This window comes from Maniola jurtina, chromosome 18 (assembly GCF_905333055.1).
Source record: "Maniola jurtina chromosome 18, ilManJurt1.1, whole genome shotgun sequence".
Taxonomy (NCBI): domain Eukaryota; kingdom Metazoa; phylum Arthropoda; class Insecta; order Lepidoptera; family Nymphalidae; genus Maniola; species Maniola jurtina.
The window spans coordinates 1,964,790-1,982,380 of record NC_060046.1 but is presented as its reverse complement, the minus strand read 5'-3'; the positions used below and the strand labels follow the sequence as shown (position 1 = coordinate 1,982,380).

Sequence of the window (17,591 nt, the reverse complement as noted above, 5' to 3'; positions counted from 1 at the left end):
ATAGTAAGCTGAAGTAGCAATGGGCAGGTCATTTCTGTCGCAAAACTGACGGTGTTGGGACAGAAAAATGGAGGTTATCAGTTTGATCTAAGCTGACTATGTTTTTATGACCTATTAGTCCATACTTAATATTATGAATGTGAAATGTCTGTCTGTCTGTCTGTCGTCTGTCTGCTAGCTATTCACGGTCCAACAGATTTACCGATTCTGATGAAATTTGGCAAAGAGTTAGGTTACATCCCGGGAATACGGCCCATACATATATCCGATTTATAGGTACAGAGGCACGGTAGAATTGACATAGGAAACTCTTCATCCCGGAAAAGCAAAAAGTTTCCATGGGATTTATTGAAATCCTAAATCCACGCGGACAAAGTCGCTGGCATCATCTAGTTCTTCATAGTAATAAATAATGTTTAACAAAATAGTATTTTGTGATACAAACCTAGTTTTAGCGTCATAAAGTCAGTTTATCGAAACTTTGTGCTAACGACATTAACCGAGTATCGGGTCAGGTGAAAACGATAGAGTTGCAGCGCACTATAAATTCATTTTCTTTAAAGTTTTACTACAGCGGGAAATTTATACTTAGATAAATTGCCGCTGTAGCATAATTTCAGATAATATAGTCCAGTCAGAAAACTCCTCAATGCTTGAAGACCAAAGTCGTCGAACATTGTATTCCAACGAATTCCTGAATGGCCGGCAACGCATTGGTGGTTCCTTTGGTTCACTTAACATCAGATGACTCGCCTGCTAGTTTGATCCTCGCTATTTTTGTTTAAAAAAATGCTGCCAGTGATCCGAGACATGGTCGCTAAGTAAGTATGGAACTCATAACAAAGCTCACAGTCACTCGTGGGCAATGAAGAGAGCTATGCTTGGAGTCTCTACGTGATCTAACCAGAAGGTTGATGAGGAGATCCGTAGGAAAACCAGAGTAACTGACGGCCAGTAACCAGAGTAACCAATCCAGTGTATCGTAGCATATACTATAATCTTTGTCGCGGCATACATAATATTATACTCGTACCATAAACACCGCATCTGTCGGAAGTAGACTTTGGGGTCCCAAGGTGCCGGAATGGCTTTTTCACTGAGAGTGATTTTTCAATTTTGGCACCTGGCACTTACAACGTTGAATTCCTCTGTATCGTAGCCCCGTACCTAATAGGAAGGAATTATCCGAAATTCCACTAACAAGACAAGTGAGTATTAATAAAGCCAAGACTTCAGCTTGGATTTCGGTGTACATAGCACTACTATCTAAGACCACCCTTAAGACTATGAACATAAGTTCAATTTTCCTTTGGCAGTGAGCTAGGGTTAAAAGATACCTTATTGGAATTACAAAGCCTGCTCTAGATGCCAATAAAACATTCAAAACACGACTCCATTACAAAGTTGATGCCATTTTAATTTTGGTATCAACGGCTTTCTGTTGTTGACTTATAATCATGTTGTTTGTTCATAATATTGGCTTTCTATTTTTTTGGGTAAAGTAGATACCTACATAATGAGAAAAGAGTACATAACTAGTGAGTTTCTTGCCGGCTAAGCTGCTTTTAACTAAAAAAATCTGTTAACAGCAAGAAATATTTTTTAAATCTAAATTAAAACTAAAGAAAAATAATAAATTAAAAATTAAAATAAATTAAATTCTATCTAAAACCTCATCGAAACTATCACAGCGAGGCATTGTAGGTACCAGAGATGCAAGTACCCAAGTTTTTTTAAATTATCGACAAAAAGTGTGAGAAATTTCAAAAACTAATTTTTCAAAAAAAATAATGCTGTATAGGACCTACCTCGTATGTTGTTTGTCAGTTTCTAATTTGGTCCTACCGTAGCATTATTTTGAAGATCAGTTTTTGACGACAAAATTCCTGCGTTTTTTAGTGATAACTTAGCGGATGGGCCGCGAAAAGCTAGCAAATAAACGGACACACTCTCGCATTTATAATATTAGTAAGTATGGATGTTTGTTCTTGATTGCTTACTTTATAATATGTACCTACCTACGTACTAATTGAAAGTTTACCGTACATTTGACACGGCAACGGAAAAGCAATAAAATTAGTTGAAGCACTCTCCCAATGCATTTGAAACTGTACCGCAAACTATAAATCGTACCTGGGGGTTAACCAAAACGCTACACTTCGTAGCGAACTATCGAAAGCTTGTAGGTATTTTTAAGACTCCGCTGTCCGTTCGTCCGTCCGTCTGTCTGTCAGCGGGTTGTATTCCGTGAACCATAATAAGTAGAAACCTGAAATATTCAAAGAATGTGTATTTCTATTGCCGTTAAAACAACAAATACGAAAAAAATTCAAAATGAAAGCCATGAAAATTAAATAAATAAATTAAGTATGTTATTTCTTGTACGATGGTACGGAACCCTTCGTGTGCGAGTGCGACTCACACTTGATCCGGATTTTTGGGCAGTCGTTTAAAAGTCGAATATTTCGAATCTATTCAATCGCTACATCTTGGCTAGCACATCTAGGCCATAAAACTTATCGAACTTGATGTTACGTGGAGACACTAAAATAACGACATTAAATACTGCACTAACAGGTACTTTAGTAAATCTATAAGTATTTATACTTTGTAGGCATTAGGTCTGTAACTTTTACTGACAGCTTTTGCAGAACTGTCATGATAAAAATAAATTAAATGTATAAAACTTTTTAAAGTAAAGCTTATTATAAAAATATACAATGTTTACAAAATTTTTGTCATAGCCTAGTGGTTAAAATGCCTGCCTCTATTCGGGAAGTCGGAGGTTCGATCCCGGACACGCACCTCTAAGTTTTCTGAGTCATATGTGCGTTTTAAGCATGTGCTTTAACGGTGAAGGATAAACCTTGCATATTTTTAAGTTTTCCATAATGTTCACAAAGTGTGCGAAGTCTGCCAAACCGCGCTTGGCTAGCGTTGTGGACTATGGCCTAAGTCCTTCTCATACCGAGAGATCTGTGGTCAGTATTGAGTCAGCGATGGGTTGATCATGGTGATACTTAAAACCGGCCTAAGTGTGAAACGAGGGTTCCGAACTCGAGTATTTTTCCGACTAAAAATAGAAAATTAAAAAGTTTTCATTAAAACAAAGCCCATGATGAGATGAGCCCAAATTCGATTGTCCTACCATATGCCTTCAAAGAGTTCCAATGTCCACCTCTCCCATCCCATCCCGTCGGCACTATTTGGCTACGGAATCCTAAAACACGCTGTATAAAAAAATTCTGCTCCTCATTTTTGCGAAGTCGGTTTAAAAAGGAAATTAGTGCTCCGTATATCAACGACCTAATTCACAAAATTTTTGAACAGTTGTTGTAAAAATTCGCAAGCGAGTCTAGAGTCCCAATAGGTTTTAGAGAGAAGTTACAAATTACGTCGTTGGCGACGAAAATGCTTTTAAAATGTGGTTTGACGATGCGCAGCTGTGACGTGGCTGGGAATTTATCTTTGGAAATTAACTTGCGTTTAAGGGCCGAGTCCGAGCTGTGTTGTCTGGGATATGATGCATAATATTATTAAGGTACAATAATTGTACACATGTTTTTTTTTTTCAAATGTAACTACCCGATGCCACTACCACTAGATTACAACATGGGGTTATTCAAGGGGACCAACAAATTCCTTAAAGGCTGGCAACGCATCGGTGGTACCTCTGGTGCTGCAAATGTTCATGGGCGGCGGTATCACTTAACATCAGGTGACCCGCCTGATCGTTTGATCGCTATTTTATTGTAAAAAATATATGACCTTCTGTTGTATAATATAGTTATATGAGAGACGTTATCTTGTAGATAAATCGTAGGTCTGCGTTCTCGAGCAGAGCGACGAACCTCTCTCTCCACTTCAGGGTTAGGAGGTAGATCTTTAGAGGGAATCTCCTCCGTTTCCAACTGTGCTTCATCATACAACGGGCCGTTGTCAAAGGCTTTAACTCTACTTCTCTACAATATCATTTTCAAATCAATATACCACACTCGCTTTTAAAAATTAATCACAACAGCCCAAACATCTATATAAACCAGACTAATATCCCAACAAAAAGACAACGGCTTACCCGCTGTACTAAGCTAAATAGGCGTTCACTGCTTACGGAATAATAAAACCAATCGTTTATCTAAACTGCCGCCAATATATCACAAACAGGCTGTACAACGGCCGCACTAATGGCTTATACAGCTTAAACAAAACCAGATACGCCACCTTTATCGTATACGAGCTTTGTTCCCATCGGCCCTCGATACAAGTGACGTTTTGAGCTAACTGCCGACTTTTGTGGCAAAGTGGCTGAAGGGTGCTCCATATTGCCACGTCACACCTACAAAGGGTGGGGACATACAATCGATAGCCCGGATGGCAAGCCAAGGATTATTGATACTGATACTAAACGATACTTTAATTGTTACGTAATAAGCACGATACGAAGTTTCGATTTCCTTATCCATATACTAATCCATACTTGCATAATTATACTAAACTAGTATGCCCGCGTGGATTTAGGTTTTTAAATGTGATCTCGTGGGAACTGTTTGATTTTTTAGGATAAAAAGGATTCCGACGAATTGAGAACCTCCTCCTTTCTTCGAAGTCGGTTAAAAAGGTTCTTATGTCATACAGGGACGTAAGCTACCTCGTTGCAAAATACTTTGTACCAAATTTTGTCAGAATCGGTTATACTGTTGGGCCGTAAAAAGGTAGCAGACAGACAGACAGACGGACAGACAGACAGACAGACAGACGGACACACTTTCGCATTTATAATTTTAGTATGGATAAAATACCATTCTTACTCTGTAAGCTTCCAAACTGAATGCCCGCGACTTTGTCCTCGTTGGTTTAGGTTTTGAAAATTCCGTGCGAACTTTATAAAACTTCGATTTTCCGCTATTATAAAAAGTAGCGTATGTCACACTTCGGGTCTTTATATACGCATGAAAAATATTCACGTCCGTCGATCCGTTGCGACGTGGTTTAAGGATAAACCAACAAACAAATACAATTTCGCATTTATAACATTATGGTTAGTGATGCGAATGTTTATCTGTCTGCTAGCTTTTCACAGTTGGCGAACTTTGGTACAGAGTTAGCTTACATCCCGGGGATAGCCTTAAGCTACTTTTAATCATGGAAAATTAAAGAGTTCCCACAGGATTTTTAAAACTAAAAACCAAAACCAATAAAAAGATAAAACTACCAAACTCAAAATCAAAACATTTATTCAAATTGGACACCATTATTCACTTTTTTATTGTTAATTGTGGAATTTGTGAATATCATTGATGTTAAACAGGGGTTTCTCCGTCACTTACTCGGCACTCCATACAATCGTAGTTTGGCTGACATTGTTTCGGTAGTGGCCAAAATTCACTGTCGCAGCAAGAACACCATAAATTCAGACAATCACAATCATTTGAATTGTAGCAAAGGTGGTTATCAGGAATGTACCTACCAACCTAGAACCAGGACAAATATGAGGTAGTGACTATAATATCATATTTTTAGGTAATCACCGCGCCGAGTGAATTCCTCATAATTCATTCAAGCCTCAATAGCTCAACGGTTATAGCAGCAGACTGAAATCCGGAAGGTCGGCGGTTCAAACCCCACCCGTTGCACTATTGTCGTACCTACTCCAAGCACAAGCTTTACGCTTAGTTGGAGGGGAAAGGGGGATGTTAGTCATGATTAGAATGGCTACTATTCTTTTTAAAAAAACCAATGTTATACTTTGCAACGCCCTGACGGGGCTTTATGTTGTTATATTATATACTTTTATGAGACATGAATGCAAATAAAGAAAGAAAGAATACTACTCCCAGAGCTCGGAATCCATTTTTCCACACCACTCTCATTCTTAATCGCTTCCACTTTGACAGCTTTTACCAGTAAAATACCGGTTAATTTACGAAGACAAATTCGCAGCCAGCACAGCTGCTGTGCATCGTCAAACCATATTTGAAAAGCATTTTCGACGCGAACGACGTAATTCGAAACTTTTCCGCTAAAACAAATCCAGACACACTTGCTACTAGTGAAAGGCATTATTGTATTTGCCATACTTTCAAATCATTTTCATTTAGTGAAATCATAATTTTTCTTCACAGCTATTATTCACAAGCGATTTTTGTTTTCAAATTTTTGTAAGTATTTTATATTTTGATTCCTGTATTCCTTTAGGATTCACGGAAAGTAATTTTCAATTTTCGGTACGGTTCGTTACAATCGTTTTCTTTACTTATTAATTTAATAATAAATTATGATCATGATCGTTAGCTCTGATATTTCACAAATGATTTTTCACGAAAAATTAATTTTTTCACATATGATAAGTGTGATAATTTGTAAATGGTTGTTTGCTACTTTAATTATTACTAGATTTTTTCTCTTTCTGAAACCTAGCGATGCATTCTCGCTCGCACGTTCTTAGCTCGGGTCGATGACCTTGTGGGTGCGAAATTTAAACTAATAACGCAAGATTAAATGTAGTGATTTTCAAATTTTGTAATGTTGTGTTGTGATTTTTTCACATGCTAATTTTAAAGTTGTGATAACAAGTTGTTAAATAATACATAATTATGATATGAAAAGGCTTTTCACGCGATACTTCACATGCTATCTGTGAAATGGTCCACCTCTGCTTGCTACTAAATTATGTGACTGAAGAGAAAGAAAGGTTTTGAACATAAAACCGTGATGTAGGGACTAAGTAAACGCTTGGCAAATTGTTTTAGAAAAAAGATTTTGAAATGGATTTCATGTAAAAAGCTTTTCTAATTATCAGCATTCGTTGTCGCTGTCGTCAACCGATAAACGAATCGACATTTGTCAAATATTAGGTATTTCATACTTTCATAGCCCAAATATGAACCTTATACAGAGATTTTGAAGGCGTAACGCTGCGTACCATCGCATACCGTATCGCGATTCGATTTGATTCGACTCGGCTTGGCGAGACTATTGGATGCGAGCATTAAGACAATCACAGGCATAATCTTTCAATTTCACTGAAACAAACAACTTTTATGGCGCTATCTTATCTACAGCCAATAGGATGCCAAACAAGCAGAAGTGCAGGAAAATGTCAATTATTCGTTGGCCAGTAGGTATCTTGCGCTGGACGACGAGCGATTTTAAATTGAATTTCCGAGAATCACTTACGAAGGGCTTCGTGAAAAGTGGAATATTCACATAATATTGGTTACAGCGTTATTACTTGCTAAAACTGTACTTACACGATTGAAATACTTGAATACCATTCTCTCTCTGTCTTTAGTCGTATTCCTCATTAATGAGGGTCGTGACCCCTTCAGTCAGCTAGTTTTACATATTTTCATTATGGTTGGCTGTGTACAGAAATGGGTTAACTACTAGGCTATCACTAGACAAAATATATTTTGTCTGGTGATTATGTTTGCCTAGTGAATATATAGAAAAATGACTTTAAAGTAGTACAAAATTGTGAAATTGATTTCGTACCTAGTCTGTACCTACTTTGTACTTGTAAAAGCTTGAGATACGAGTACTTGGCAGAAACAAGTCTTGCTTTTGAGAGAGGTGTTTCTTATTTCTTATTTTACGTAACAGAATCTTATAGCGCAAAATTCTCTCGACTTCAAAAAAGCTAGCGATCTACGGCCTTTAGATTTAGACTTATTGGCAACTCACTGCGGATTTTTGACTGCAACAGTGAGAAAATACCAATTATTTGCTCGGCCGGCGCTACGCTCGCGCGGGAAGTGAATCCAAATTGAATCTCCGAGAATTCTCTCTCTACGTCGTAATCCGTATAACTGAAAGTCGTAGCCCTTTCCATTAATCGCATTATGGTTTGCTTTTTTTAAGAAGTCCATTCTCGAAGAACTCCTCTCCTCCAAAACTCGACTAAAAGTCTATCCTCCATTGTTCAAGCTCGCATCCTCTCTTTTTTTAGTCACGCATCTACGTCACAGTTGACTACGTCGTAGTAGTAGTTAGGGAAACTATATGTATAAGTATGGACTACCTCTGTGCCGGCGCCCTTAAGGTGCCCCGCACGATATTCTCTCCAGCCGCGACGCGCGTACCGCGTAGCACGTCACTGCCGCGCGTCGCGGCTGGAGAGAATATCGTGCGGGGCGCTGCCGCGACGCGCAGTTCAGTTCGAGTGCGTGGGCACCTTTAGAGCACTTCCCAGTCAGTTCCACCACCAATAAACACCAGCAGAACACAAAAACCGACCACTTCTAACAAAAAAACACTCCAAAAAGGCACAACACGCGCGCCAGCAAACGCCACCACAGACGAAGTCCAGTTTGCCCATTAGGTAGATAGCGCAAGTAAACCGGCCAAAGCACAAAACTAGAGTTAACTAGAATGCCCTTTTTAGGATACAACCGTGAGCAGAATGAAATAGAGTAAGAGAACTCTCGGTTTGATCATGGATAGACGATACGTCAAATATTAGGCTATGGCGACGTGAAATCATACAAAACTAGGACTATAATAGGGCTGGACTTCGTCTGTGGTGGCGTTAGCTGGCGCGCGTGTTGTGCCTTTTTGGAGTGTTATTTTGTTAGAAGTGGCCGGTTTTTGTGTTCTGCTGGTGTTTATTGGTGGTGGAACTGACTGGGAAGCGCTCTAAAGGGGCGCCGCGTGTATGTCGGCGGGCGCCGGCACAGACGAAGTCCATACTTATACATATAGTTTCCCTAACTTGTAAATAACTACAAACTTGACATTGGCTAATCAGTGTAAAGCCTGACGAGAAAAAAAAAATAATAATAGGGCTACCGGCGTCAAATGTACTAATATTTGACCACCATTTGACGCCTGCCAGTGACGTTGACTCCTCGAACTTAGAAGTTTCCTAACTGACGTGAACTGTGACATCGTCAAAACCTGCAAGCTTGCATGACACAGTCTTCACAACAATTTACGAATCGAATCACATCGCACATACTTCTGATGTTATTAACAGAAGTGCGACAGGCTTTTTGGGTTCCATGACACAACAAATCCTCAATAACAAAAGTAATAATAGGTATCTCTAGGAGTGGAAACGGATTGTCAAGTGAGCCATAACCCAAATGTCAACAAAGACCAGACTGTAGCGGCTAAGAGGAAATATAGCAATCGTGTGGCAGAAAAAAATCAAGACATCTAAGACAAAAATCAGTTGTCTGTTACAGCCCTTATATTCACCCAAAAGTACTGTCCCAAAAAACAAAGTAACAAGGCTATAATACAATTTGTAAATATATTATTTTAAGTAGTCCAAAACAATAAACACGGCAGAACAAGTTTGCCAAAGTTTCACTTTGATTAATTGAAATGTTTTAGGAAATTTAAGGCTGGTCACACATTTAGGTATTTCATTTTGGTGTATCGTATGACGTATCTCTTTTGTGAAAGCCTGACGTGCATTATGATCTTTATAATTTGGGACTAGCTTATTCCTGCGACTTCGTCCGCATGGACTACACAAATTTAAAACCCTGTTTTACCCAATAGGGATTAAATTTTCAAAAATCCTTTCTTTTCCAATGTCTAGGTCACCATAATTCCCTTCACAGATAAAGCAAGTGCTATCTTATTGCTAAATATCCTATTATATTGCTATTGCTGCTATAAAAACAAATTTCGTGATTCTAGTCAACGGGAAGTACCCTATACGAGTAGGTTTTCTTGACAGACACGACAGACGGATAGACGGACAGACAGACAGAAAACAAAGTGTTCCTATAAGGGTTCTGTTTTTCCTTTTGAGGTATGGAACCCTAAAAACGAAGATGACAAATTTCAAAACGTCTGCCATGTAAATTTAAACATAAAGTAGGTTAGGTGTTAGTTAGGTGTTACATCTTGCACGATATGGTACTGAACCCTTCGTTTGCGAGTCCGACTCGCGCTTCAGCGGTTTTCTTTTTATAAAGTCGGATAAAGAGCGCGTTACCAACTGCCCAATTAAGAGGAAAATCGAAGTTTCCCAGCTGTTGATATTCTCACTGCGTTCATTTTCGACCGTTGTTTATTTTTCGTGCCCAATATTTTTCATCGTTTTGTTCTACGTGCAGTAATTACCGATTATTCAGTACAATAACCGCCGCGGGCGATGGAGAGAGCTATGCTTGGAGTACGTCTACGTGAGCAACTGAGGAGATCCGTAGGAGGACTAGAGTAACCAATATAGCTAGAAGATAGAATATAGAAGCATCGAAGTAGGCAGGGCAATACCAGTAGAAGTTGGTAGATTTTGGTCCCGGAAAATCGAAGAGTTCTCACGGTATTTAAAAAAAAGGACCCTAAATCCTCATGGATGAAGTTGCGCGCGTCATCCACTTTGTACAGAAATAGCTTGCATCCTGGATACGCCAGGATGCAAGCTATTTCTGTACAAAGTGGATGATGCAGGATGCACTGCTTTTGACTTCGGGAGTTCAAAGAATACCCACGGGATTTAAAAAAAAAACCTAAATCCACGTCGACGATGTCGTCTAGTAATGATATCATTTAATCATCATCTAGTAATAAATAAATAACAATCATTTACATTTTTAAATTACAACAGATAATATAATTTGCCTTTAAATAGAAGCAAAGAAAGCTCACGAACTCACTAAACTAATTAGAATAACCCTTTCATCAAAGCTGTGTAAATATTTCGCTCCAAAAATTAAATTAAATTCGAAACGAACTCCGCTATCCGTTTCCATCTGTTCGTACAGTGAAGGCCGAATGAAAGGTAATAGATGGAAATTTACACGTACGGAACGTATTGAGTTGTTTCAGAGCTTTCGTAAAATGTATTTTACATTGAACATTCTTGGCAAGATATCACTCAAAATAAAGCGTTAATAGCTGTAACACAGATTTTTAACTAACACAGCTATTACCGTTACCCTAACTATTAAGTTTCTTTGTGCATTTAAAGAATAAAGAATAATCTTAGGTTCTTAAAAAAAAGACTGGTAATTCTTTCACATCTATTTCGAGATGTTGTAAAATTGTTGGTGTTCGTAAAAAGTACCTAGCCCAAACTTCTACGTCATTCCTAACCTATTCCCATGGCCTTCTAGTTCTACAGGAGTGCCATTTTACTGATTAGTAAATTAGTATATAGTTATAAAGGGGAATATTAGTCAAGATTAGTATGGCTAGTATTGAAAAAATTGTTTATCGCCTTGTGATGTACATAATTGATCGCCTTTCGACGCATGACGATTATGTTAACAAGTGTAAATTAAAAATTTATAACACCCCGACATGTGAAGGTAACTATAAAAGAGCTGAAAACTTTCAACCGGCTGAACTAACTTTTTTAGATTATAGTTAAGAATTAATCAAGTCACCTTTCAAACAAAAAAAAACTAAATTAAAATCGGTTCATTAGTTTAGGAGCTACGGTGCCACAGACAGATACACAGATACATAGATACACACGTCAAACTTATAACACCCCTATTTTTGGGTCAGGGGTTAAAAATAAAGAAAATTCATGACTTTTGTTTTCTAATTATTCTCTTTAATAATTAATTCTAGCCCCATAAACTAACGCTATACAATTCATCAAACTTTTTATTATTACAGTTCAAGGCCTATTTGTGTGTGGAATTTTTGCATGTCGGCTGCACCAGCACTAAGTGTAAACTCCCCCTAACCGAGCCGTCTGATCAGGCATTTAAACTTCGCCCTCCATACATTCTCGCGAAGTTACAACCTTTGTCTGAGATCATTTTAATAATATCCAAAGTTTAATAGCTACGTAACGCTTCTCAGGCCCGGGGCTGTAATAAAATTTAACGTGTCGTTCGTGCAGTATTGTGACTTTGGCGGAATTTATTGCAGAGGAACTTTTTCGCGCGATCCATTTGTTAATCTTGGGGTTTCGCGTTACGAAAAACCGGCCAAGTGCGACTCATATTCGCGTACCGAGGCTTCCGTACTACCTAAAAAACCTATCTACCTGTCTTTCATGATTATAGGTCAACGGAAAATACCCTATGGGTTTTCTTGACGGACGCACAGACAGACAGACAACAAAGTGACCCTATAAGGATTCCGTTCTTCCTTTTGAGGTACATAACTCTAAAAAATACAGTGGCATTGATTTTACTCTATAAAAGATACAAATATGCGTGAATTTAACAATTGCGCTATAAAGATATTTTTCCGAGCGTGTATATTTTTATTTTGTTTCCTAAGCAACGGTTCTGTAATATTATAACCTAATCATAAACTTCGAGCTCGCTACGCACGTTAATTAGTTCTTTCAAAGCTTTCCAGTTCGCTGAAATATATCGTATAACATCTATGTAATTAGTAAAATCAACACAAAAAATTAATCAAACATTTTTTCTTGCTAAAAGTAACGCTTTAATATATACTAAAGCCTTCCATTTGTTAATTCCCAAATTCGAGATGTGATACGTGAACGATTCACATAATCATGATTTTTTTTTTGTACGTTAGGTTCTTTTCGTGACGTCCCTATGATGTGGCTTATTAAGGAGTCCCGGCAGACAGTTCATTTCATGACTTCACGTACTGTATATAACTAATAACTAAATATGTAGGAAGTAGGTATATTGTACTTATTATGTGCTAGAAATAGGGACTTGGTTGTAAAAACCGTCTGAACTGTGCGTGAATTTAGGTGTTTTAAATATCCCGTAGAAACTCTTTCAATTTCCATAACAAAAAGCCTATGTGAAGGGCATGCAAGGTATCTCTGTATCTTTCGTCAAAATCAGTAAAACGGGTGGATCGTGAAAAGCTAGTATACAAAGGCGTTTAGAGAACTTCCATTAAACTTATTTCAATTAAGGCTTAAACGGTGGCTAATAGAAAGGTGCTTCTACACAGTAGATGAATTTTTGACATTCAAAGAATAGTAGTTTAAATAAATGAATCTTTAATATGAATGACTCTGTAACTTAAATATGAATGACCTTGTACAAATTTTGCATGCCTGATTATGTAAGGTGAAACATTTCTACAATGTATTTAATAACACCTAACTGTAAACAAAAAATGTTTCTGCAAATAAAAATCTTGTATCTTGTATCTTGTAAACAGACAAGACTTTTGTATTTATAATAATATTAGTAGGTTTATAGGTTAAAGCAGGTGGTTAAATTTTTCAATAAAATAAAAAGGTTTCATTGGCCCATTATTCCATTAAAGTATCAAAAGTGACCCAAAATTTTAAACCGCTACCCGCTACCCAGCCGGGCCAGTGAGGAAACCGCTCTCCGCGAGTACCCAACCGGCATGCGGTTGGGTACTCACAGGACCGATTCATTATTGTATTGTTTAAATTCAGAAATTCCTTTTTGGGTAAGTAAATAAGGATACAGAGAAGTGCAAAAAAGTTTAATTTGGTTCCTGGTCAGTACAATAAAATTAAGTACAAAAGAAGGTTCATTTTATCCGCGACTACCCGTGATATGATATTTAGGTATAGCTCACTCAAGATTGAACCAATTTTAAAGAAATTTAACGCAGTATATAAATCTATTCATATGCTAAATCGAAAAAGTCCCGTATAAGGCTATAGACAGATAGTGTAAATAATGCGTGGAATTCCGAACCGGATTTTCTAAAGTTTTGTCCCGCACTAAATAATTATTATAATAAGGGAACTGTACTGGTTTAGTCATCAGTGTTTATATAGCGTAAAGCGCGCTATACAAATAAACCGAAAAACATGTAGTTTTTAAATGGAAAGGATAACACAAACTCAAAATAGTGATTAATAGTTATAATTTTCTCCTAAAATGTCCTAAAAAAAAATAACGAACTAAAAATACATGCTGATATTACAAGTGATTTTTATTTTGAGAAAAAACAATAGATATTATGAAAAGATAAATTTAATTTTTAAGAGATCCCTAAAAAGTTTATTTTCGTATTAATTTAAAGGCAAATCACATTCATGCCCCGACGGGCCTGAGTCGCATCTGGCCAGTTAAAAGTTGCCAGTAAATTGCTATGAATACACCGCACAACTTTGTTAACAATGCGGTCTATATTGAAAGAGAAACACACCATTTTGAAAATATGTGCATTTGTGCAAACTGTGGAATCAGCTCCCTTCTGTGGTGTTCTCATTAGATTACAATATGGGGTTATCCAAGGGGCGGACCCACAAATTCCTGAAAGTCCGGCAACACATTGGCGTTTTGGGGCAATAGAAATACATACTCTATAAAATTTTTGAACTGTATATATTATATCTATTCGGTTCGTGAGATACCAGTTGACAGAGAAAGAGACAGACAAACGGACCTACTCGTACAACGGAGGCTTAGTAATAGGACCTCGAGGCTCGAGCACCTTCGAGTAAGGAACGCTTAAAATATATAATTATAGGGAGTAGAGACAAAAAAAAAATTAAAACATTTAGTTTAAATTATTTATTTTTCGCGCTTGTGTCTTGTACCATGAGCCATCATAGTAGGTATCTTGCTCAGACTTTCTACTTCGGAGCCTTAGCCCGTGTTGTTAGTTTGGAAAGATATGGAAATATCTTGTTATTTTAAAATATCTTATGCTAGCTTTAAAACAAAGTATCTAGTAACCTACCTAATGTTTTAAAATATTTACTTGCATTTATCGATTTAATAGCCAAATTTTTAATTGTCTAAGACTTTGGTACCCATTAGGACAAATTAACAAGCACCCGCCTAGCGTGGTGTGATTTAGCAGGGGCAGTTTGGGATATTATAATTTCTAAATTGTATCTGGTCAAGTTACCACTCTGTTGGCAAAGCCGTACCGCCAAGCAATTTAACATTCAGATACGATGCCACATACTTAGAAACCGATAGGTAGGTATATTAACAGGCCGTTTTTTTAGGGATCCGTACCTGAAGCGTGGTATCGGGACCCTGTGACTAAGCTTCCGATATACGTCCGTTTGTCCATTTATCTGTCAGCAGGCTCTGAACCGTAATAGGTAGAGAGTTGAAATTTTTACAGAATGTGAATTTCTATTCTGTTTGTAAATAACAAAAAATTCAAAATGGTTGCCATGAAAATTTAAAAAAGTTAATAGTATTATGTATTTTACGATGGTACGGAACTGTTCATTTGCGAGTTCCACTCGAACTTGACTGTCTTTAACCCTAGACGCCCAATGTACGTCGTTTTGACGTATATTCTGTCGAAAATTCGCTATCTCTTTCTTACGTTCGATCAGACCACCGTGATTTCCCGAACCAACTCAGTGCCCGCCGAGACCTAACGCGTGACGGTTTTGGTGCAACGGTAAGTGCCGCCATTTTATTGTTATAACAATTTTGTACGTCATATCGACGTATGTTTAGGCTTTATGCAATTTTTGAGATTAATGTTTACGTTTCGATTTGTGTTATTTTCGTTCCATTATTTACCAATTAATCAAATAATACTTATTTTTTAGGTTTGTCAAGAAGATGGCGTCCCGTCAACCTTTGAATCCAGATGAAATAGCATTGATTTTGGAACAGGACGAAGATTATTCTCCTCAAGATACAGACTCTGAAGAGGAAGATTGTGTTTCGGAAGATGATGTCAGGAGTGACTTTGAGGACGACGTGGTTGACGTCATAGAAAATACAACTCCAGAAGATAGGCTAGAGGAGCCTGAACAAACTGACCCTTCCTCAGAATCCCATCAACTTGAGGTAACACCATCGTCTTCTCGCAGAATAATAACATTATCTCAACGTTCGATTCGCGGAAAAAATAATAATATATGGGCGACAGTAAAAGGGCGATCTACAGGCCGAACTTCTGCAATAAATATTGTACGCATAAATAGAGGGCCTGCTCGAATGTGTAGAAATATCGTTGACCCTTTGCTTTGTTTTCAACTATTTATCAAAGATGAAATCGTTGAAGAGATTGTGAAATGGACAAACGTTGAAATGGTTCGAAAACGTGAAAACTTGAAGGAAATTTCAGCAAGCTACAGAGATACCACTGAAACGGAAATCTGGGCCCTTATAGGAATACTCACGTTAACAGCTGTAATGAAAGATAATCATTTATCCGCTGGTGAGTTGTTCAATGCTTCGTTCTCTGGCTCTCGCTATGTCTCTGTTATGAGCCGAGAGAGATTTGAATTTCTATTGCGAAGCTTGAGAATGGATGACAAATCTTTGCGAGCAACTCATCGACAGGAAGACGCTTTTATTCCTATCAGAAAGATTTGGGAAATATTCATCAATCAATGTAGACTGAATTACATACCTGGCACACACTTAACTGTTGACGAACAATTGTTGGGTTTCCGCGGCCGGTGCCCTTTCCGTATGTATATACCTAATAAGCCGGATAAATATGGGATAAAATTTCCAATGATATGTGATGCTTCAACAAAATACATGATAGATGCCATACCTTACCTTGGGAAAAGCACGAAGACGAATGGTTTGCCCCTAGGAGAGTTTTATGTGAAGGAGTTGACTAAAACAGTGCACGGATCAAACAGAAATATAACATGCGATAACTGGTTTACTTCTGTCCCACTGGCGAAGAGCTTGCTAAAGGCTCCGTATAATTTGACATTAGTTGGGACCATACGATCAAATAAGAGAGAAATTCCGGAAGAAATAAAGAATTCACGTTCGCGCCCGGTAGGTTCTTCAATGTTTTGCTTTGACGGACCTTTGACTTTGGTTTCATATAAACCCAAGCCATCAAAGATGGTTTACTGTTTATCGTCGTGTGATGAAGATGCTGTAATAAATCAAAATAATGGAAAACCTGACATGATATTATTTTACAATCAAACTAAGGGTGGCGTTGATTCATTCGATCAAATGTGTTCCTCGATGTCTTCTAAGAGGAAAACTAATAGATGGCCTATGGCGGTTTTTTATGGCATGTTGAACATGGCTTTTGTGAATTCATATGTTATTTACTGTCACAACAAGTTGGCTAAAAAAGAGAAACCACTTAACCGAAAAGATTTTATGAAGAAATTGAGTACAGAATTGACAACGCCCTGGATGCAAAAAAGATTAGAGGCACCTACTTTGAAAAGGACCTTGCGTGAAAGCATAGCAAGTATACTGAATACAGAGGCACAACCAATAACACAAAGTTCCAGTGGTGAGCCAGAACCAAAGAAACGACGTTATTGCGGTTTTTGTTATTATAAAAAAAAAAGAATGACGAAAACACAGTGCTCTAAGTGCAAAAAACCCATATGTGGAGAGCATAACATTGACATTTGCCGAGACTGTGTCTAAAGACTGAATTACACTATGAGACTGTCAAGTATTGATAAGAGTACATTTTATTATTAGAAAAAATTTAAAAGTAGTTGATTTTTTAAGAATTTATTTAATTATAAGAAAAAACTTGAGAGGATCTCATTTTTTGTTAAAATTTTGTAAGTTTGCTACACATATCTTTAAAAGCTATAAATAAACATAAGTACTGATGAAATTGGATTTTTTTTATTTCAATACAATGTTTTTATAATAAATAATCCACAAATAGTACATTACTCTAAGAACATAATTAATTATAGGCCTTTAATTACCACACGTCATTTTAACGTATGATTGGGCTTTACGACCTCATAAATATAATTGGGCTTCTAG

At 37.4% G+C, this 17,591-nt stretch overlaps 1 protein-coding gene across 1 annotated transcript; it reads left to right on the top strand.

Moving 5' to 3' along the window:
* Window positions 1-15,121: 15,121 nt before the first annotated feature.
* LOC123874314 (piggyBac transposable element-derived protein 4-like) lies at window positions 15,122-17,591 on the top strand. Its single transcript, XM_045919570.1, has 2 exons — window positions 15,122-15,264; window positions 15,419-17,591. The coding sequence occupies exon 2, from the start codon at window positions 15,432-15,434 to the stop codon at window positions 17,232-17,234; it is 1,803 nt and encodes a 600-aa protein (XP_045775526.1). The 5' UTR covers window positions 15,122-15,264; window positions 15,419-15,431; the 3' UTR covers window positions 17,235-17,591.